The sequence below is a fragment of the Erythrolamprus reginae genome, chromosome Z, assembly GCF_031021105.1.
Source record: "Erythrolamprus reginae isolate rEryReg1 chromosome Z, rEryReg1.hap1, whole genome shotgun sequence".
Lineage (NCBI taxonomy): Eukaryota > Metazoa > Chordata > Lepidosauria > Squamata > Dipsadidae > Erythrolamprus > Erythrolamprus reginae.
This window is the reverse complement of record NC_091963.1, coordinates 65,376,688-65,399,446: the sequence shown is the minus strand read 5'-3', so window position 1 is coordinate 65,399,446 and position 22,759 is coordinate 65,376,688. Positions and strand designations below refer to the sequence as shown.

Below are 22,759 nucleotides of genomic sequence, written 5' to 3'. Positions count from 1 at the left end.
TGCTCAGGTCCTTTTCTCCTGCTCTCTTGACGGAAAAACGAGACTTTCCTAAATTGCATAATGAGAGGGTTCCTCATTATGCTACATTGAATAGTGGAGAATTAGAGGAGTAACAAGGATTCAAATAAATCCCGGCAGGGAAGCCTGTGCAGCATTTAATGAAACCTGTTTGGTCCATAATTTCAAATGTGCCCTTGATCCAAAATTGAGAGAGGCAGTTGGGCAATTCAAGACTGGTATGCCACCACAGTTGCTTTGGGTGATGTAATTCTTGCTGGGAAGGGACCTCACCCCTGCCCCATGCCACAAAGGACCTGTTAAGAGGCCAGCCCTAAATTCTTGTCAGCTGGGTTCCCTTGATCAGATGTAATGAGGGGAACAAATTGCTACAGATGTGACCAGACGGGCCATAAGGGGACAGACTGCTTGACACCCCTCTCTCACCCAGAATCTGAGCCATGCCTGAGAGCAAGGGTAACACTGTTATTTGGACTGTCATCGATTTGTTCTCTAAACAAGCCCATTTCATCGCTTGTTCGGGGCTACCCACAGCCAGACATTTGGCTAAGCTGTTCCTAAAACACATCTACAGGTTGCATGGAGCCCCCCGCAGAATCATATCAGATCGGGGGGTCCAATTCACAGCCACATTCTGGAGAGAATTCGTTCGCACCATTGGTTCCACCCAAGGACTCAGTTCTGCGTTCCACCCTTCCACAAATAGAGCAGCAGAAAGAGCTAACGCCCTAGTGGAACAATACCTTAGATGTTATGTGAATTACCAGCAGAACAATTGGGCTGAATTGTTGCCTTTTGCAGAAGTAGCATACAATAATTCTGTACACAGTAGCACAGGACTAAATCCTTTTCAGGTTACCAGTGGTTGAGATTTCGTTCCCATGCCAGAACTACCTACAGAACCTCCCTCGTCCATCATATTGGTGGAGTGGATGGAGAAGCTGAAGAGAGGATGGGAGGACACGAAGAAGGCGCTGACAGAGGCAGCGCAAGCCTACAAGAAACAAGCAGATCTCCCCAACCACTTTTCCGAGTGGGAGATAAAGTTTTTCTGTCTACCAAATACATTCGGTTAAGGCTGCCTAGCAAAAAGCTAGGTCCTAAATTCTTGGGGCCTTTTCCAATAGTGAGAATAATCAACCCAGTCACGGTGCAGCTTGCATTACCTAGAATCCTAGGGAGGATCCACCCTGTATTTCACTGCAGCCTACTTAAGCCGGTGATCAGATCCAACGTTAGGCCACATGCACAGTCGCTCCCTTCCCCTGTAGTAATTCAAGGGGAACCTTATTATGAAGTGAAAAGAATTTTGGATTCCCGCATTTTCCGGGGAACATTGCGGTACCTAATTCATTGGAAGGGGTACCCTCTGTCGGAGGCTACCTGGGTAAAGAGTCGGGACGTCAATGCTGATAGGTTAGTCAAGCATGAAAATTATCCGAACAAGCCAAAGGGTCCCAGAGGGGGAAGGTAGGATGGTTTGGAATGGTGCAACCCCAAGTCTCAGGGAAGGCCGCCTGTCAGGCCCAAGGTAAAAATGTGAATTCAAAGGCTGGCCTGACACAGTAAAAGAAAAAAAAATGGTTTTTTTTCAAGTGAGTGAATATGCCACGTAGCACACATTCTTTCACGCAGAATCTAAAGTAACTGAACACAGGAAGGAGTTAGAAATCTCTGCATTGGATTTGTCCACATGATTGTCCTTGTGGGTGTGGGGATGGTAGATGAGCTTTTTGACCTGGATGTAATCTTAAGGTACCTTAAGTTGGAATGAAGCATTTTGAATCTAATTTGGCTCTGTTAATAAATATGACTCTACGCTAAAGAAATAAGACGTGGAAGTTCATTTATTTATTAAGATGTCTTAATTGTTCACCTGACACCGAGCTTATATCAATTTGGCTGGCCACTCTCCTTCGCTCCCATGATTGTGGCAGTTTCTTGCAATGAAAAGGTGAGCACCTAAAAAAGAAAAAAATTTACCCCAGAATTGAGCCCAGATCCTGACACAGGGAGGGAGTGATTACTCCTGCTAAGGACTGAAAAGGAACATATCACATAGGAACCAACATTAATTTTCCAGTACTTTTGGCAGGAGAAGTCATGTGTGGGACATACCCAACTTCGTTCCCCAAAAGGCGGAGAACAGCTGGGCCCATGGTGGAAGTGGGGGCAATTACTCTCTGGAGAATCCTCTGTCCAAAGGACACCTCAGCCAAGGCATAGCTATCAATCATGTAGTGCCGATCAAAGGGGATAGGAGTGGACCAGGTTGCAGCTCTACAAATGTCCAGTATTAAAGCTTGAGTGGACCAGGCAGCCAAAGTGACAGCACTCCTGGTAGAGCGTACTATGATCTGGCCTGGGATTGGAATAGCCTTATGATGATAAGCAGCAACAATGCAGGGCTTCAGCCACCATCCTATTGTAGAAGGGGACACTTTCTGACCCATGGCTGATGGCTGGAGAGAAACGAAAAGAGCTTCCTTCTGCCTGAAGTCTTTTATTTGTTTTATGCATCTATAGAGGGCCTGCCTAACGTCCAACATATGCCAATGTCTCTCGATAGGATGCCTAGGAACAGAAGTCAGGCAAGATATCCACCTGGGTCTGGTGCAACCAGGAGTTAACTTTGGGCAGAAAAGATAGATCCAAGCACAGCACGACCCTGTCTGGATGAAAGATACAGAGATCCTCCCGAACAGACAGGGCAGCCAATTCTAAAATCCGTATGAAGGAGGCAATTGCCACCAGGAAGACAACCTTGATGGTCAGAAGGCGGAGGCTGATTGACTGCAGGGACTTGAAAGGAGAATCCATGATTGTATCTCTGCAAGTATTGCATCATCAAAGCATTTACAAATGCTCATTGGAGATACATGTGCATGTTCACACCAAATTTCATCAAAATCTGTGATGACTGAGCTGGGAACCCCAGACCATTTGACATGCAATGACCCTACTCCATTGCATGCATTGAAATGCTCCACTATGTGGCTAGCCAGTAGAGGTCCTAAAGATGAAAGAATAATGATATGGTCCACTTCCTCACCTGATCTAAACCCTATTGAGAACTTGTGAGCCCTTTTTAAGTAAGAGATTTACAGTGAAGGAAAACAGCACCCACCTCTTTGAACAATGTCTGTAAGACTGTGACTTCTGCTGCTTAAAAAGTTGATCAACAACAGATCAAGAAACTGACAGACTCAATGAAATGTTTATAACTGTTACTGAAAAGAAGGGTAGCTAATATTGGTCATTGATTTTGTTGTGTGAAATGTCAGAAATGCTTATTTGTACATTTTGAGTTGTTTATTATTCTCACTTTAAGAAATGCAAATAAGTGAATGAGATAGGCAATTTTTTGTTTTTTATTTAGTTGTATAACAACTCTGCACACTAATAATTGCACAATAATTGTGCATACATAGATATTTTCCTAAGAAAGCCAAAACCTCACTTTTACTTTCTTAAATGTTCAGATTTCATATTTATTAACATTTTGAATTGACCAACACTGTAGTTGTTCAAAATTAAATTAATCCTCCAAAATATAATTTGCCTAAGAAATGTTTATGTTACCTAGAATATATAGAGCAGCACCAAAGAATTACAACATTGCTGCTTATTTGCCTAATTCAAATAGAATAAAATCATTCTGCTGGTTTCAGGTACACAGAAGCATTGGTAACTATCCAAGTTTTGCAAAGAAAACTCTTGCTTTACTGGCTTTTAATTCTCAGATATTTCATTAAATCACTACAGATATTGGTATTATTTGACATATTAACACCAAGGTCTTGAAATATTTAATTCTACCCCTTTGATTCATATATCAAAGTATAATTTCCCAATAAAAGTCAAACTGAGAGTACAGTGATCCCCCGATCATTGCGAGGGTTCCGTTCCAGGACCCCCCCCGCAATGATCGGTTTTTCGCGAAGTAGCGCTGCGGAAGTAAAAACACCATCTGCGCATGCGCAGATGGTGTTTTTACTTCCGCAGCGCTAGCGAGGAGCCGAAGATTGGGGTTCCTGGGAAGGGGACTCAGCTGGGAAGCGGCGCTGGGGTTTCCCCACCGCCCACGCAAACTCCTCGCTGCCGCTCGCCCGCCCACGCCGCTTCCCAGCTGAGTCCTGAAGCGAATTGGCTTCAGGACTCAGCTGGGAAGCGGCGAGAATGAACGGCGTGGGCGGGCGAAGGGCGGGTGAGCGGCGGGCGCGCGGGCAGGCAGGCGGCGGACAAGCCGTTCGCTCGCACCGCTCGCTCGCGCCGCTTCCCAGCTGAGTCCTGAAGCCAATTCGCTTCAGGACTCAGCTGGGAAGCGGCGAGAATGAACGGCATGGGCGGGCAAGCGGCAGCGACGAGTTTGCGTGGGCGGTGGGGAAACTCCTTGCTGATGCCCGCCGCTCGCCCTCCCGCCAGCAAGAGGGGGAAGACCCAGGGAAGCCGCCCAGCAGCTGATCTGCCCGGCGCCATCTACGCATGCGTGCCCATAGAAAAAAGGGCGCGCATGCGCAGATGGTGTTTTTACTAACGGATTGAAAAATCGCCATATAGCCGTTTCGCAATGATCAGGATCGCAATACCCGGGGGATCACTGTATTGCTTTTTCTATCAAAATGTCTTCTATTCACATCATCTTTTCTATTCACAGCATTTTGACAAATGCCCTCCAGGCAATCAATTAACGTAAAGCAAACACAGTTCAATAAAAACTGGACAGACTTTCCAAGAAGTGAACATACTTTCTACAGCTTTGAATATTTTATGCTGGTCAACAGAAAAGGATAATTTGAATATTCAGTAGAGTAATGCAATAAGTAACCCTCCTTTATTTATACTTTAGTGTTCTACCAATGCAGTGTTCAATGTAGAATCACAATGTAGATATACGAGCTAAAAACAAATATCAAAGAAGCTAATGTTGATATCTAAATGGATTTTGAACTATTATCTCAAAAAATAAGCATGTCTGTTACAACCAAATTTTAAACAAAAATGTATCCCATTCATTATAAAATTGGCTCTATTTCTGCTATTCATTATAAACATCCCTTAAAATGTTTTGGTTTTATGGTTTACACAGGAAGTATTTTTTTTCTTTACAGTAGAAAGTAGATTCTACAGGATGTCTTTCAAAGCTTAAGGAATTTAAAGTTACTCAAAAGGAACTCAGGAAGCAAGTAAGATGATAACCAACATTATTCTTGGTCTTACGTTGCTCAAATCATCAACAAAAAGTTTACTTTTACAATATGTTTCTCAGAAAGTAATATATCTTACCAAACACACAAAAGAAATTGAGTCAACTCGAAAATCTTTCACCTGTTCAGTTACAAAATCTGCTGATATCACACTTCCTTCGTCAGCAAAATGAAGATTTACTAAACTTATTTAGTTATCAATAGCAATAAAAGGTTACATCTAATATGCTGACATTGAATTTAAGCATTTTAACAGCAGCACACAATAAAAATAAAGATTTCATAAGAAGAGAAGGCTTTAAAAACTTTATGAGGTAACATTTTGACAATAAGATGAATAATTGCAAGTGTCTGACTATAACTGCTAATCATATCAACATATAGTACATGCTGTGCTATAATCATAGAAATATATTTATGCCACGTGAATTTGAAACAGTTAATTATAGCCAAAATTCATGTGGTAGTCATTTTTTAAAATAAAAATGCTTTATCATTATGAAATTTAAAGCTCAACTTATCAGGTACAAAATGGTGAAGGAATCACTAGTACAAAAGATGTTTCATGGATTCTTTATAAACATCATGATTTATACACTAACTTTGCAGGATAGGTGGGATGAATGAATTCTAGCTAATGAATCTGAACATTATTTCTAGATCCAAGTAACTTGGTGTCCTGAAATATTTCTGCCTCATTTTGTAAAGGTTTTACACAGCCTACTGCCACTACTGGACTCTCTTAATTTTTTGGGTGGCGGCGGGGTGGTGGTGTAAACTAACTAGAAAGTTGAATGTCCAAAAGCAGGTTTCAGACACTTATTTAGGCCCAAGTATAGCATTAAAAGGTGGTCCCTCTGAAGTCTTGGAAGGTTTGCAAATTCTCATGCAATTTAACTTCTACTTCAAATCTCCTCTGGCATGTAACTCTTAAACACTCTCTCTGGATTCAGGTCTCGCAATAGGATAGAAAAATATTGGTCATTGATTAATTGATTTGTTATTACTTGATAGAATGAGTAAAACATCAAGAACCCTCCCAAAGTTCTGTTAGACCTCTCAGGAATGGTGCTTACTCCAATGTTTGTTTGGTTTGTTAGATTTCTATGCTGCCCTTCTCCTTAGACTCCTTATTGTTGTACAGGTCCTACAAGTGTTATGAATTAGGCACAAACTTCTGTGGTACTACCATTCCTACTTGAGGTAGCAGTAATCCATCTGAAAGTTATGAAGGTGGGTATAATTGAGCCCATAATACTTCAGTATGACTTTCACTTATTCATTGATTTGAAGTAAATATGAAGAGACACAATTGTACATCAACATACTAGGCCATATTAATGACTCTGTAAAAGGCTTGAACTGTATCTATGGATAATGTAAGGCAGTGTTTTTCAACCAGTGTGCTGCGGCACATTAGTGTGCCGTGAGACATGGTCAGGTGTGCTGTGGGGAAATTGAACATCGGTTCCCAAACTATGGCCCGTGTGCCGGACATGGCCCATGGAGGCCATTTATCCAGCCGCCAGCCACTAAATTGAGATTGCAATCACCAAATGGAAATTATGTTTTAGCAATTAAAATCCTCGCTGCTCTAGTTTTTCCTAAATAAATTTCCTAAATATAGTTTCAACTTTAAGTCTTTATATGAAAACTAATATTTTTTTATTTTTTTATTTTATTTATTCGATTTTTATGCCTCTTTATTGGAATGCCTCTCTAAATGTTTATTTTATTAATATTAATTTTGCCTCATGAATTAATTTAATGGAATTTTCATCAATTGACATTGAAATAAATTCTTTTTAAAAGTTTCAACATGCTTATTTCCAAACCTTCCTAATCACCTTAAAGCAATTGTATATTTTCCTAGAAGTGCATGCACTTGCTTTAAGCTGTTGCAGATATGTTCTATATTCAAATTCCTTCAAGCCTTTGTAGATTGAATCTGAAAACTCCACAGCCTATTATTTAAGACTGTCGCAACTAAAGTTCATAAAGCAATCCGCTAAAGTGGAGGAAACTGTCGTCCAAAAACCTTAATATTTTTATAGCTCAATCTATAACACTCGTAGAGCAAGTTAATTATTATATTATTGCGTTATTCTGCAATCGGAAATGAAACTGCACGTTTTCACAATACTTTCTTTACATTCTTTCCCCTCATATAAACAAACGAATATTGTATCTTCAGGTTCCCTGTTTATATATTTTATTCATTATTAGGGTCTTTTTAATGTATACAGTAATAGAACTTTCCTCTTCCCATTCCTTTATCGTTTGTTCACTCGGCGATCCCGCTGGATTTCTACTTTATTTTATCAACATCAGTAACGGAAAAAAGCCCACATCTCCAAAGTTTCCGTTTTATAATTATTTTTCGAAACTCTTCAGGATTTTCCAGACAGTTCATAACATCTAGCTTAGGGTACATATAAGTTTTACCTTTTCCAGAATTTCCGCCATAACGATACGTGAGACGGTCACACGAGAATGCCGGAAGTAGGTGTCATTTGGCATGCTGGGTAATGTAGTTCATTTTCTCCGCTTTTTAAACTCCAGTTTCCCTAAAGATTAGAATTTCTAGACATGTGTTTTTAGAATTTTTTTTTGTGCGTTTACGGGTGTGAAGATAATAAACATTAAGCATAACATATAAGTCAGAACGTAACTACAATGATATCATACATATATTTTTTTTTAAATAAAGCGCTTAATATATGTTTCTATGTCGAAAGAAATGAAACAAAACAGTGGATTCACCAGAAAGAGCAGCGAAGTTGTCAATAAACACAAATCATGTTTCTTCCTCCTTGACTGCTTAAACGCTTAGAATTGCGTTTGTAGCCTGGAGCTTTCGGGATGTATTGAACTGAAACTGCCGAAATGTCTAAATCAACACGTTAATCTGAGAATTGCAATCCCAACATATATGAACAGCAGAGCGGGGAAGGAAGTTATTAAGATTTCACACGAGAGCATTAGCCACCCTTTTAGAAATGTGCTTTCTATACTATTTGTTAATAGGACCAAACTGCTATGTACGTTCAGTTTATTTGTTTGTTTGTTTATTTGTTTGTTTGTTTGTTTATTTATTATTCCAATACACAATGAGGATTTTAGTGGGTATATATATATATACACACACACATAGTAAAATACATGATGAAGGTTATAGAGGAGATACTCATAGTAAAATATATCTAAGAAAGAATAGAAAAGAAGATATAGTAATAGAAAAATAGAATAGAAGGTATAGGAGAGCAATAGGACGGGACGGAAGGCACTCTAGTGCACTTGTACTCGACCCTTACTGACCTCTTAGGAATCTGGATAGGTCAACCATAGATAATCTAAGGGTAAAGTGTTGGGGGTTTGAGGATGACACTATGGAGTCCGGTAATGAGTTCCATGCTTCGACAACTCGGTTACCGAAGTCATATTTTTTACAGTCAAGTTTGGAGCGGTTAATATTAAGTTTAAATCTGTTGTGTGCTCTTGTGTTGTTGTGGTTGAAGCTGAAGTAGTCGCCAACAGGCAGGTTGCTGCAGCATATGATCTTGTGGGCAATACTTAGATCTTGTTTAAGGCATCTTAGTTCTAGGCTTTCTAGGCCCAGGATTGAAAGTCTAGTCTCGTAGGGTATTCTGTTTCGAGTAGAGGAGTGAAGGGCTCTTCTGGTGAAGTACCTTTGGACATTTTCAAGGGTGTAGATGTCTGAGATGCGATATGGGTTCCAAACGGATGAGCTGTATTTGAGGATGGGTCTGGCAAAAGTTTTGTAAACTCTGGTAAGTAGTGTGAGATTGCCAGAGCAGAAGCTACGTAGGATTAGGTTTACAACTCTTGAAGCCTTCTTGGCTATGTTGTTGCAGAGGGCTTTGGCACTTAAATCTTTTGTTGTTAGTATACCGAGGTCTTTAACCGAGTGGGGATTATCTGTGATAATTTGATTATTCAGTTCGTATTTGGAGTTCAGATTCTTTTTCCCAATGTGTAGGACAGAGCATTTGCTACTTGAGATTTGGAGTTGCCATGTGTTAGACCACTCAGAAACAGAGTTCAGGTCTTTTTGGAGAGTAGTTGTGTTATCGGTGGTGTTGAAGAGTTTTACATGAATCAAAGGCTTTGCAGAAGTCGATGTACATTGCATCTGTAGATTTCCCTTGATCTACCTGAGTTGTCCATATATTTTTGCAGTGGAGGAGCTGCAGGTTGCAGGATAGTTTTTTTCTGAAACCAAATTGTTTGTTAGAGAGCAAATTATTAGTTTCTAGATGGAGAGTAATTGATTGGTTTATAATTGATTCCATGACTTTGCATGGGACGCAGCATAGTGAAATTGGTCTGTAGTTATCGACAAGAGAGGGGTCTCCTTTTTTGAAGATGGGGATGACCATTGTTTTCGACCATAACTTAGGAAATGTACTGGTTCTGAAGGATTTTTCGAAAATTATGCTTAGTGGTTTAGCTATGGCAGAAGAGAGCTTTTTTAGGAAGTAAGCACAAAGGCCATCTGGTCCGACTGATAGAGAAGGTTTAAAGTCATGTAATGCTTTTTCAACTTGGTCTTCAATGACGTCTACTTGGGTTAGGTCGTTGAGGGAGTTTGAGGTGCAATTGATGAAATTGGGGGATGAGCCATTGCTGTTAACAAAGAGCCAAAGAAAGAGTTGAGAAGGTTGGCTTTGGATGAATCATCGTGGTATTCTTTGTTGTTGGGTCCTTTGAGAGGTGGGATAGGTCTAGAGTCTTTGAGTTTATTGTTGACAAAGTTGTAGAAAGCTCTATTAGATTTGTTGCGTAGGAGGGTTTTCCTCTTGTTTGCTGTAGTAGTTCAGGCATTCTGCTTTTATTTGATTGCAAATGCTTTTATATCGGCTTTTGAAGTTGAAAACTTATCCTTTTTTGTTTTTCCTCCAGAGAAATTTTTTTCTCGTTTGTAATTTTCTTATTGAGATGGGGAAGTTATTTTTTTTTGTTTATGGTACATGTTAGAGGTACATGAAGTCTGATGATAATTTTCATTTCGAGTAGGAATGTGTTGTAGTGGTCATCAGTAGTGTAGCATTCAGAGAATAGAGTTTTCAAGTTTAATGTTGAGAGGTGGGCTTCAATGAGTTCGTAGTTCGCTTTATTGAAATTGAATTTTGGTGTTGTATTATTTTGGTGGATCATAGTATGGCTTAGGTTGAGACTGAAGTTTATCATGCTGTGGTCGCTATTGGAAAATGGTTCTGTTATTTGTAAACCATATATTGCACTTTGCTGTTGCAGAAGATGAGATCCAGACAGTTATCAAGCCATTGTTAGTTACTAGTTGGTCGAGTCTCAGATAGGTGACGGTATTATATATAGTAGAATGGATGGGTTCCATGCTGCATTCATTTAAGGACCAGTTAATGTGTGGTAGGTTGAGGTTTCCGAGGAAGATACTGGGGTATAGGCAATTGGTTGCCCACGTTAGTAATGTGGATAATTTGTTAGCATGTTCGATGTCATAGTCCAGGGCTCTATAGCAGAGTAAGAAATGAATTGTGGAATTAGGGATAAATCACAGACAATAGTTTCGGGTACTGATAGATCCTGTGCAACTTTGAGGATTTTTAAGTTCAGCGATTTTTTGTAGAATATAGCTACTCCACCTCCTTTGCGGGATTCACGGTCAGAGCGGAAAACATGGTAGTTTTTTGATGTGATAATGGAGTCTGGGTAGGAAGCATTTAGCCATGTTTCGCATATAAAAATTATATCAAAGTTGGAGGTGTCAAGTAGAAGGAGGAATTCAGACATCTTGTTGACTAAACTTCTAGCATTTAATAGACGTCTAGAGAAGCGATAGAGGAAGAGTAAGTCGGAATCCGATCGAACACTTGTAAGAGCTTTTATTAAGACTTACAAAGTGGCGCTCAAGGTGGCAAGATGCGCGTATCATGCTGCCTTGATTGCATCAGCGGAATCCCGCCCGGCTGCTCTGTTTAGGATGACCCGCTCCCTTCTTAACCAGAGGGGAGTTGGGGAGCCCTTACAGAGTAGTGCCGAGGATTTTAACACGTTTTTCGCTGATAAAATCGCTCAGATCCGGGCGGACCTCAACTCCAATTGGAAAGCAGAGTCGACTGACAACGAGTCAGTCGAGGTGATTGGGGCCCGTACTTGTCCACCTGTCTGGGAAGAGTTTGATCTGGTGACACCTGATGAAGTGGACAAGGCCATTGGAGCTGTGAGTTCCACCACCTGCTTACTGGATCCGTGTCCCTCCTGGCTGGTTTCAGCCAGCAGGGAGGTGACACGGAGCAGGGTCCAGGAGACTGTCAACGCTTCCTTGGGGAGGGGATCCTTTCCAACACCCTATAAAGAGGCGCTGGTGCGCCCCCTCCTCAAGAAGCCTTCCCTGGACCCAGCCGTACTTAATAACTATCGTCCAGTCTCCAACCTTCCCTTTATGAGGAAGGTTGTTGAGAAGGTGGTGGCACTCCAGCTCCAGCGGTCCTTGGAAGAAGCCAATTATCTAGGTCCCCAGCGGTCGGGTTTCAGGCCCGGTTACAGCACGGAAACTGCTTTGGTCGCATTGATGGATGATCTCTGTCGGGCCCGGGACAGGGGTTTATCCTCTGTCCTGGTGCTTCTTGACCTCTCAGCGGCTTTCAATACCGTCGACCATGGTATCCTTCTGTGCTGGCTGGAGGGGTTGGGAGTGGGAGGCACTGTTCTTCAGTGGTTCTCCTCCTACCTCTCCGGTCGGTCGCAGTCGGTGTTAGTGGGGGGCCAGAGGTCGACCCCGAGGTCTCTCCCTTGTGGGGTGCCTCAGGGGTCAGTCCTCTCCCCCCTGCTATTTAATATATACATGAAACCACCGGGTGAGATCATCCAAGGGCATCATGCTTGGTTTTTTTTTTTTTTTTAGACTTTGTAATGTAAAACTGTTATTTTAGATTTTAATTATTAGATTTGTTACCATGTATTGTTTTTATCACTGTTGTGAGCTGCCCCGAGTCTATGGAGAGGGGCAGCATACAAATCTAATAAATAATGATAATAATAATTTACTGGACTTGCTTGTACACAGATCAGCAGAGTCCCTTGCTGCGGCCTTGAATACAGCAGCAGTGCGGGCTCTTGACTGGATTGCGCCTTTGTGATCTCTCTGTGGCCATAGATCCTGGAGATATCCTGGATTTACTGAGTACCTCCGGGGGATGAAATGCCAGAAGAGAGATCTAGAGGAGCGCTGGAGGAAAAGTAAATCCGAATCTGACCGAACATTGCTAAGTGCTTATGTTAAGACTTACCAAGTGGCACTCTGGGCGATAAGATGCATGTATCATGTTGCCCTGATTGCATCTGCAGAATCTCGCCCAGCCACCCCGTTTAGAATGACTCATTCCCCCCTTAACCAGGGGGGTTGCCGAACCTTTGCAGGGTAGTGCTGAGGACTTTAATATGTTTTTCGCAGATAAAATCACTGAGATTCGGACAGACCTTGACTCCAATTGGAACGCAGTGTGGGCTGACAATGAGTTAGTCAAGGTGACAGGGCTCATCTTAGTCCTGTTGTGTGGGAAGAGTTTGACTTCATGACACCTGATGAAGTAGACAAGGTCATGGGAGCTGTGAGCTCCGCCACATGTTTGTTGGCTGGTTTGAGCCAGCAGGGAGGTAACACAGAGCTGGGTCCAGGAAATTGTCAATGCTTCTTTGAGGGAGGGGTCCTCCTTAAGAAGCCTTCCCTGGACCCAGCTATCATCTGGTCTCCAACCTTTCCTTTATGGGGAAGGTGGTTGAGAAGGTCGTGTCACTCCATCTCCAACGGTCCTTGGATGAAGCCGATTATCTGGGCCCTCAACAGTCAGGATTCAGGTCTGGCTGTAGCATGGAAGCTACTTTGGTTGCGCTGATGGATGATCTCTGGTGGACCTGGGATAGAGGTTTATCCTCTTCTGGCTTCTCAACCTCTCAGTGGCTTTTGATACCATCGACCATGGTATCCTTCTGCACCAGCAGGAAGGGTTGGGAGTGGAAGGCATCATTTTATGGTGGTTCCCCTACCTCTCCGGTCAGTCGCAATCGGTGTTAGAAGGGGGTCAGAGGTTGACTCCTAGGCCCCTCTTTTGTGGGGTTTCTCAGGGATTTGTCCTCTCCCCTCTGCTGTATATCTATATGAAATCTCTGGGTGAGATCATGCATATGCTGATGATACATCTCCACCCATGTCCACTAAGTGAAACAGTGGTGATGTACAGGTATCTGGAGGCTGTAAGGGTCTGGATGGGTGCCAACAGGTTTAAGCTCAACTTGGGCATCCTCCTCAATCCACAGCTGACCTTGGAACATCACCTGTTGGCTATGGCAAGGGGGGAGTTTGCCCAGGTTTGCCTGGTGCAACAGTTGTGCGCCCTATCTGGACAGGGAGTCTTTACTCACAGTCACTCATGCCCTTATCACCTCGAGGTTCGACTACTGTAATGCTCTCTACATGGGACTACCTTTGAAGAGTGTTCAGAAACTGCAAATTGTGCAGAACACAGTGGCATGAGTGGTCATGGGCCTGCCCAGGCATGCCCAGGTCTCTCCAACACTCCGCGGTCTGTACTGGCTGCCAATTGGTTTCTGGACTCAATTCAAAAGTGTTGGTTATGACTTATAAAGCTCTATATGGCATTGGACCAGATTACTTGCAGGACTACCTACTGCCACATGAATCCCAGCAATCGATTAGGTCCCACAGAGTCAGCCTTCTCCAGGTCCCATCAACTAGACAATGTCGTTTGGCAGGACCTAGGGGAAGAGCCTTCTCTGTGGGGGGGCCGTCCCTCTGGAATCAGCTTCGTCCGTACTGCCCTCACCCTTGTACTGCCCCCAACCTCCTTGCCTTTCATAAGAGTCTTAAGACTGATTTATGTCATCAGACTTGGATCCTAGATATTAGATCTTAGTCCTGGCCATCAAATGATTGTATGAATGCTGTATGAATGACTGGAAGTTATTTTTAATACAGTTAGGGATTTTAGATAACCATGTAGTTTTAATTTAATTGGATTAATTTTATTGTGATTTACAGTTTTTCATATGTTGTGAGCCACCCCTAGTCTTGGGAGAGGGGTGGCATAGAAATCCAATAGATAGATAGATAGATAGATAGATAGATAGATAGATAGATAGATAGATAGATAGATAGATAGATAAATAAATAACAGGAAGAGGATTCAATACAGGCTTTGATATCTTCTTTTGCTAATGTTTCTCTGGGAATCACAACGTTTTAATGCTGCTTGCTCTTTCATTCATACACATTGTAATCATCCATTCATTCCAATCCTGCTGATAAAAAGAAAAGTTGTTCTATATGTATAATAACAAGTTTAACTGATCAGTAGGAAGTATTTTGTACTAATAGTCCATTGATCTCAAAGGATTTTTTTCAGCTTCCAATAAATTTATATTCAGTAAAAGGGAGACTTTTGCTTTTCTTGGGAATTACTTTGTGGAACTTCTATTACTGTTGTAGAACATTAGCACCCACCCCTCTCCTAGAAGAATGAAATATTTTGAGAAATGTTAAAAAGACAGAGAAACATGCTCTTGGAGATAGAATGCAGTCTCAATAGCCCCCAGCAAATATTTTGTGCCCATAAAAAACATTGAGCCAGCCTATCTACAAAACAAACAACCTCCAACTCCAGGATGATGGGATTAAGACATGACCCTCAGAATGGGATTACCATTTCTAGCAGAAGAACTCACCAAATTGCACAATCTCCTGGGGACATTGCATCACCCTTCAGGCTTTAACCAAACTTAGCTCAGACAACCAACAGAGCTATGACCCCTACAACAGTCAACAGAATACATGTTCTTGCACAGGAATAGGAAACTCAAATTCAAAACCCAAGAGAAAGTATAAAAACCATCACTCTCAACTCCATGTGGTAGCTATCCAGAATCATATATGCTTGGGAGTTCTGCTTCACCAATAAATGGATCCTCTTTCCAATCAAACTCTAGCCTCCATTTTGTCTCCAATGCCTTTCTCTTAAATACTATTTATTTATTTATTTATTTATTTATCATTTGTTCATTAAATTTTTATGCCGCCCAACTCCCTAGGGAGTCTAGGCGGCTCACAACCAAAAATATAAAACATCCAAATAATACTAAAATCTCTTAAAACAGTTTAAAAACAATTGAAATACAACAGATTAAGCCCATTTATGGTCAGTTTCCATCATCAGATCAACAGCCCCAGCCCTGCTAGAAAAGCCAGATCTTTACCACTTTCCAGAAGGCTAATAGGGTGGGGGTAGTCTGGAACTCTGGACTCCAAAGTCCTGGTTCCAGAGAGTCAGATTAGCCACAGAGAAGTCCCTCCCCTGTGTACCCACCAGCAGACACTGTTTGGCTGAGGAGACCTGGAGAAAACCAACTCTGTGTGCCCTTTCTGTTTGCTAAGTGCTATGTGGTAGAAGACGGTCTTGAAGATAGTCTGACCCTAAATCATGTAGGGCTTTAAAGGTAATGACCAACAAACACCTTGAATTACATCTGGAGACCAATCAGGAGCCAGTGCAGTCCGTGGAGGATTGATGTAATGCGGGTGTACCTAGGTGCACCCATAAAGCTCGTATTACTGCATTTTGGACCAGCTGTAGTCTCCAAACACTCTTCAGGGTAGCCCTAGGTGGAGTGCATTGCAATAGTCTAGAGGTGACAAGGGCATGATTGACTGTGAGAGGAGCAACCTGTCCAAGTAGGCTCACAATTGGCACACTAGGCGAACCTATGCAAAGGTTCTCCTACCTACATATATCGGATGTTGGTCTAATCTTAGTCTAAGAGGACATCCAAATTGTGAAACTGTTCTGAGGGGGGTAATTCCCCCCTCCCGAACCAAGGATGGACAGTCGATATAGTTGTTCAGAGGCAATACCCACAGCTGCTTGGTCTTGTCAGGGTTAAATCTGACCCTGTTAACTCCTATCCAGACCCTTACAGCCTCCAGGCACTGGCACACCATATCCAACTGTGTTTTCTGTTTTTCAGTCATATTCTTTGTAATCAATTTAGTTTTATCTTTATTAATTTTAAGTCCTGCTACTTATCCACATCTTTCAATTTGTAATAAAAGCTTTGATCCTGATATTAGTGGGTTCTCAAGTATAAATACCAAATCATCTGCAAAAGCTTGCAATTTGTATTCTTGATTCCTTACCTGGAAAAATACCTAGAAACAAACAAGATAATATCCAACAGCTAACACGGTTTTGTCAGAAACAAATCATGCCAAACCAATCTCATATCATTCTTCAACACCATAACCAAATCAGTAGACCAATGCAACATAGTAGACCTCATATACTTGGACTTGGGTAAAGCTTTCGATAAAGTTGACCACAATCTCCTAATCCACAAATTAGAAAAATATGGGGTAGATTACAACACATGCAGATGGATAAACAGTTGGCTGACCAAGTGCACCCAACAAGTCGTCCTCAACGGCCCCAAATCCACATAGAAGAAAGTAGGCATTGGGGTACCACAAAGTTCTGTCCTGGGCCCTTTGCTCTTCAACATTTTCATCAATAACCTAGATGAAGGAATAGAAGGGGAACTAATCAAATTTGCAGATGACATCAAGCTGGTGGAGGTAGCCAACACCCTAGCCTAGAGAATAGGCTCAAAATACAGAAAGACCTAGATAGATTATCACTGTGGGCCCATACTAACAAAATGCTGTTTAACACCGAAGAGCAAAGTCCTTCACCTAGGTTAAAAAAAAAACCTAGATACGCATACAGTGTGGGAGAAACCCCACTTAGCAGTAGTGACTGTGAAAGAGCTCATGGAGTCTTGGTGGATAATCAACTAAACATGAACCAGCAATGTGCTGCAGCAGCTAAAAAAGCCAACATAATCCTAAAACGCATCAACAGGGGAATATGCTCCAAGACCAGTCTACTACGCCCTGGTCAGACCACATCTGGAGCACTGCATTAAGTTCTGGTCACCATACTTCAAAAGAGACATTGAAACTCTAGAGAAGGTGCAGAAAAGAGCAACCAAACTGCCTCCTAGCTGCATGTCAACAGCCCTGCCTGCGCTGCTCAAGGAGGTAGTCGAGCTGGTGGTAGAGTTCCCTGGACTTATAGTCCTGGGGGACTTTAATTTGCAGTCGCTTGGAGAATCCTCTGGGTTAGTGCAGGAGTTCATGGCTACCATGGCGGCCATGGACCTGAGCCAAGTAGTTCTGGTTCCGACTCACAAATGGGGGGCACGCGTCTGACATGATATTTCTTTCAGAGCAGCTGAGTGATGGTCTGAGATTAAGGGACTTAGATGTTCTGTCTTTGTCATGGTCAGACCATTTTCTGCTATGGCTTGATTTTAAGGTTCCGATTAGGTAGTTCCACCCCAGATGCCTGATGGACCCCAAGAGCTTTCAGAGGGCGTTTGGGTTTTACCGGATTCACTCATACACAGTTCAGCAGAGTCCCTAGCTGCGGCCTGGAACAAGGCTGTAACGGAGGCTCTTGACTGGATTGCGCCGTTGCGACCTCTCTATGGCACTAGACCCTGGAGAGCTTCTTGGTTTACCGAGGAATTCCGGGTATTGAAACACCAGAAGAGACTTCTAGAGAAGCGGTGGAGGAAAAGTAAATCTGAGTCTGATCGAACACTTGTAAGAGCTCATATTAAGACTCATATTCAGCGGAATCCCACCCAGCCGCCCTGTTCAGGGTGACCCACTCTGTTCTAAATCAGAGGGGAGTTGGGGAGCCCTTACAGGGTAGTGCCGAGGATTTTAACATGTTTTTCGCTGATAAAATCACTCAGATTTGGACAGACCTTGACTCCAATTGGTGTGCAGTGTCAGCTGACAATGAGTCAGTTGAGGTGACAGGGGCCCATTTTTGTCCATCTGACCTGGTGACACCTGATGAAGTGAAACTCACGTTGGAGCTGTGACACCTGATGAAGCAGAACTCACATTGGAGCTGTGAGTTCTGCCACCTGTTTGCTGGACCCATGTCCCTCCTGGCTGGTTTCGGCCAGCAGGGTGGTGACATGAAGCTGGGTCCATGAGATTGTCAATGCTTCTTTGAGGGGGGTCCTTCCCAGCTCTTCACAAGGAAGCACTCATGTGCCCCCTCCTCAAAAAGCCTGGACCCAGCCACACTTAATAACTACTGTCCAGGTTGTTGAGAAAGTGGTGTTGCTCCAACTCCAGTGGTCCTTGGAAGAGGCCCTCAGCAGTCAGGATTCAGGCCCAGCTACAGCACAGAAGCTGCTTTGGTTGCGCTGATGGATGATCTCTGACAGGCCCGGGATAGGGGTTTATCCTCTCTCCTGGTGCTCCTTAACCTCTCAGTGGCTTTCAATATCATCAACCATGGTATCCTTCTGGGAGGCACCATTTTACGGTGGTTCTCCTCCTACCTCTCTGGTCGGTGGGAGTCAGTGTTAGTGGGGAGTCAGAGGTCGACCTCTAGGTCTCTCCCTTGTGGGGCTCCTCAGGGGTCGGTCCTCTCCCCTGCTATTTAATATCTACATGAAACCACTGGGTGAGATCATCCAAGGGAATGGGGTGAGATGTCTCAGTACACGGATGACACCCAGTTGTACATCTCCACCTCATGTCCAATCGGCGAAGCAGTGGAAGTGATGTGCCAGTGCTTGGAGGCTGTTAGGGTTTGGATGGGTGTCAACAGACTCAAGCTCAACCCTGACAAGATGGAGAGGCTGTGGGTTTTGCCTCCCAAAGACAATCCCATCTGTCCCTCCATTACCCTGTGTGGGGAATTATTGACCCCCTTGAAGAGGGTCCGCAACTTGGGCGTCATCCTCAATCCACAGTTGACATTAGAACATCACCTAAAATTATAACCAAAAATATGACAAAAGAGCAGGAAAATAATTTGGAAGAAATTTTGGAAATTAAAATAGTTAAAATAGTCAAATACTTGGGGATTTTACTCACAAAAAAATGTAGCACCATTAAAGAAAATAATTATGAAAGATTATTAAAGACAACTGAGAAACAATTAAAAGATTGGGATAAGCTGCAAATTTCACTACTAGGCAGAATAGCGACAATCAAAATGTCAATACTGCCGAAATTCTTGTACCTCTTCCAAACAATCCCAACAAAATTAAATAATCACTTTTTCAATAGATTGAATAAAATTACTTCTAAATTCATATGGAACAACAAAAGGCCCAGGATAAGATTAAAATGGCTACAAGATAGAACCAAACAAGGAGGTTTGGGGTTACCAGACTTTAAGATATATCATTTAGCATCTAATTTACTATGGATCAAAGATTGGATAGAGCTTAAAGCAGAGAGAATACTGGCACTAGAAGGCCATGACATGCTCTCTGGTTGGCATAATATGTTATGGAATCAGCACCAAAAGATTCCGACTTATTTCAAAAATCACATGATCAGAGATGTCTTAATAACAACATGGCTCAAATTAAAAAAAGATCATTATACAAAAATACCTAGATGGTATTCCAGTCTGGAAGCTCTTACCCACCCGAACATTACAGAATTAAAAAACATGATAACTTACAACCACTTACTAAATACAGAAGGAAATATAAAAACAAAGGAAGAGTTAGCAGAACAGAACATAATTTTGGACTGGTGGCCATACAGGCTAATATTTTCAAAATGGCAAAAAGACACTAAAAACGAAGGAATATTGGCACAGGACACACCCCTTGATAAACTAATATTAGGAAGGGAAAAAAAATTTATTACAAGAATATACAGCTACTTAATAAATTATGAAATGGAAACTGAAATATCAAAAGACCCAATGACCAGCTGGGCAAAGAACTTTGGCTACAATATTCATATAGACCAATGGGAGACAATCTGGAATAAGAACTACAAAATCATTAAATCAGTATCATACAAAGAAAACATCATAAAAATGTTCTATAGGTGGCACATGTCGCCATCAAGACTAGCACAGATTTTCCCCAAAACCAGACCAAACTGATGGAGATGTTCAAATCCCTCTGGAACCTTCTTCCATATCTGGTGGAGCTGTCCAAAAATAAAAAAATTATGGAGCAAAATAAGGTCCTGGATATTCGAAATTACGGACATTAATCTCTCATTCAAACCAGAGACCTTTTTATTAGGAATAATAGACACAAAAAATAAAGAAAACAGATTACTATATAATCCAACACATTATAACAGCAAGCAGAATATCAATAGCTCAAAACTGGAAAAGGGAAGAGGTACCATCAGACAGAGAAATGATTAAAAAAATATTCGATTGCGCCGAGTATGACTCCTTAACACAAAAACTGAAAGACAACAAGGAAACAAAAAATATAACCACATGGGACAAGTTCTATAACTGGATCAATGAAAGGGAGAGAGCTATAGAAGGGAAAGGAAACAAAATACAATAAAATAAATTATAAAAAGATCAAGAACGGGGGGAGAGAAGGAGAAGAACAAAACAAAACAATTTATTTGCTTGCTCGCTGACACCCTTTTTCTTTTTTTCTTTTTCTTTTTTTTTCTTTTTCTTTTCTTTTTTAGGATAGAAACAAATTAGAACTATAACAATCATAATACTAAACACATTATTTAGAAAAGGAAGTTTTAGACCAACGATTAAGCAAACTTTAAGAAATATGATTCCGCTGACAGAATAGCCGGGAAAATAAAAAAATAAATATAGCTGCAGATTGGCAGCGGGGGGGGGGGGGGAAGGGGCTGTCTTATATTCAATGTTATTGTTAAATGTGGTTTGTTCGACCCTATTGGAAACAATGATTAGATGCTTATGATATGAACACCTTGTCTTGTCAACACTGTTTTGTATTGTTTCTTTGTATATATTTGTATATAACCAATAAACATTATTTTATAAAAAAAAGAACATCACCTTTCGGTTGTGGTGAGGAGGGCATTTGCCCAGGTTCTCCTGGTGCACCAGTTGTGGTCTTATTTGGACAGGGAGTCTCTGCTCACAGTCCCTCACACCCTTATCACCTTGAGGTTCAACCTATGCAACGGTCTCTACATGGGGCTACCTTTGAAGAGTGTTCGGAAACTTCAGATCATGAAGAATGCGGCTACGCGAGCAGTCATGGATTTTCCCAGATATACCCATGTTTCATCAACACTCTGCGGCCTACACTGGTTGCTGATTAGTTTCCAGATACAATTCAAAGTGTTGGTGATGATTATAAGACCCTACATGGCATCAGACCAGAATACCTATGGGATCACCTTCTGCCGCATGAATCCCAGCGGCCGATTAGGTCCCACAGAATTGGTCTTCTCCGGGTCCCGTTTACTAAACAATGTCATCTGGCGGGGCCTAGGGGAAGAGCCTTCTCTGTGGCAGCCCTGGCCCTCTGGAATCAACTCCCCCTGAAGATTCGAACTACCCCCACCCTCCTCGCCTTCCGCAGTACCCTGAAGACCTATCTATGTCATCAGGCATGGGGTAATTGATGTATCCGCTTCTCTGACCATTAAGAGTTATGTGTGGTTGTGACTGTATAGTATTGATTGTTTTTTAAGATAGTGGGGTTTTAGTTTTAACCATTAGATTCGTACTCTACTGTTTTATTGTTGTTGTGAGACACCCCGAGTCTTCGGAGAGGGGCAGCATACAAATCTAATAAATTATTATTAATTATTATTATATCCTGGTGGCGGAAATGACAGATCCAGGAGTACAGAGGGTGGTTGTTTGGATGCTGGTGAGGGAGGGAGAGAAAGAAAAGAGGGGGAGGAAGAGGAGAAGGAAGAGGAGAAGGAGAGGAGGAGGAGAAGGGAGAGGAGGAGGAGAAGGGGAGGAGGAAAAGAATCCCATTACCAACCCCTCCATCCCCTCTCAAAGTCCCTTCCTTCCTTCCTTCCCCAAGCTGTGCCAGCGCTGCCCTACAGCGCTCCAGAAGATACAGGCAGGGAAGAGTGATCACCTTTCCAGCCCTGCACGCCAGCGAATGAGTGAGCGACTTTGGTGGTGGGGGAAACAGCAGAGGGACAGGAGGAGGGGGCAGTCGTTTGGATGCCAGTGGAGGAGGAATAGAAAGAAAGGAGGAGGACAAGGGGGAGGAAGAGGAGAAGGAAGAGGAGGAAAGGAGGAGGAGGAGGAGGAGGAAGAAAGGAGAACAAGGAGGAGGAGGAAAGAAGGGGGAGGAAAAGGAGAAGGAGGCAGCAGGCTGTAAAGGATGGCAGAAGCCAAAGCAGGGCGGTCAAGGAGGGAGGAAGTCTCTCCTAGCGCTCAGAGAAAAGAAGCCCTCCCTTCGATCTGGGCAGCCTAGAATAAAGCGAGTGTTTTCCATTCTTTGGACACTGGGGGAGAGGATAGGTCTGTTCCAGCACCAGAGAAATGAGAGGCAAGGACTCATGGAGCTCAAAAGAGGAGAAAGGTGCTGGGGAAATGATCAGAGCAGGGTGGACAGAAACGGGAGGGAAAGACTCATGGAGCTCAAGAGAGGCTCTTTTCACCTTGCTTCATTGGGACTGCCACAGCTTGCCACCTCTCACT

General features: G+C 42.4%; 1 protein-coding gene across 4 annotated transcripts in view; it reads right to left on the bottom strand.

The window, feature by feature from the left end:
- The window catches only part of VPS41 (VPS41 subunit of HOPS complex), a 496,439-nt gene extending 488,685 nt beyond the window's left edge, over positions 1 to 7,754 (bottom strand). For 3 of the 4 annotated variants that reach the window (XM_070726287.1, XM_070726291.1, XM_070726289.1), the window contains exon 1: positions 7,671 to 7,754. In XM_070726287.1, coding sequence (XP_070582388.1) covers positions 7,671 to 7,745 — 75 coding nt within the window. In that variant the 5' untranslated portion in view covers positions 7,746 to 7,754. The remainder of the gene's footprint in view (positions 1 to 7,670) is intronic. The other variant, XM_070726288.1, reaches the window with a different exon arrangement.
- Between the last annotated feature and the right edge of the window lie 15,005 nt (positions 7,755 to 22,759).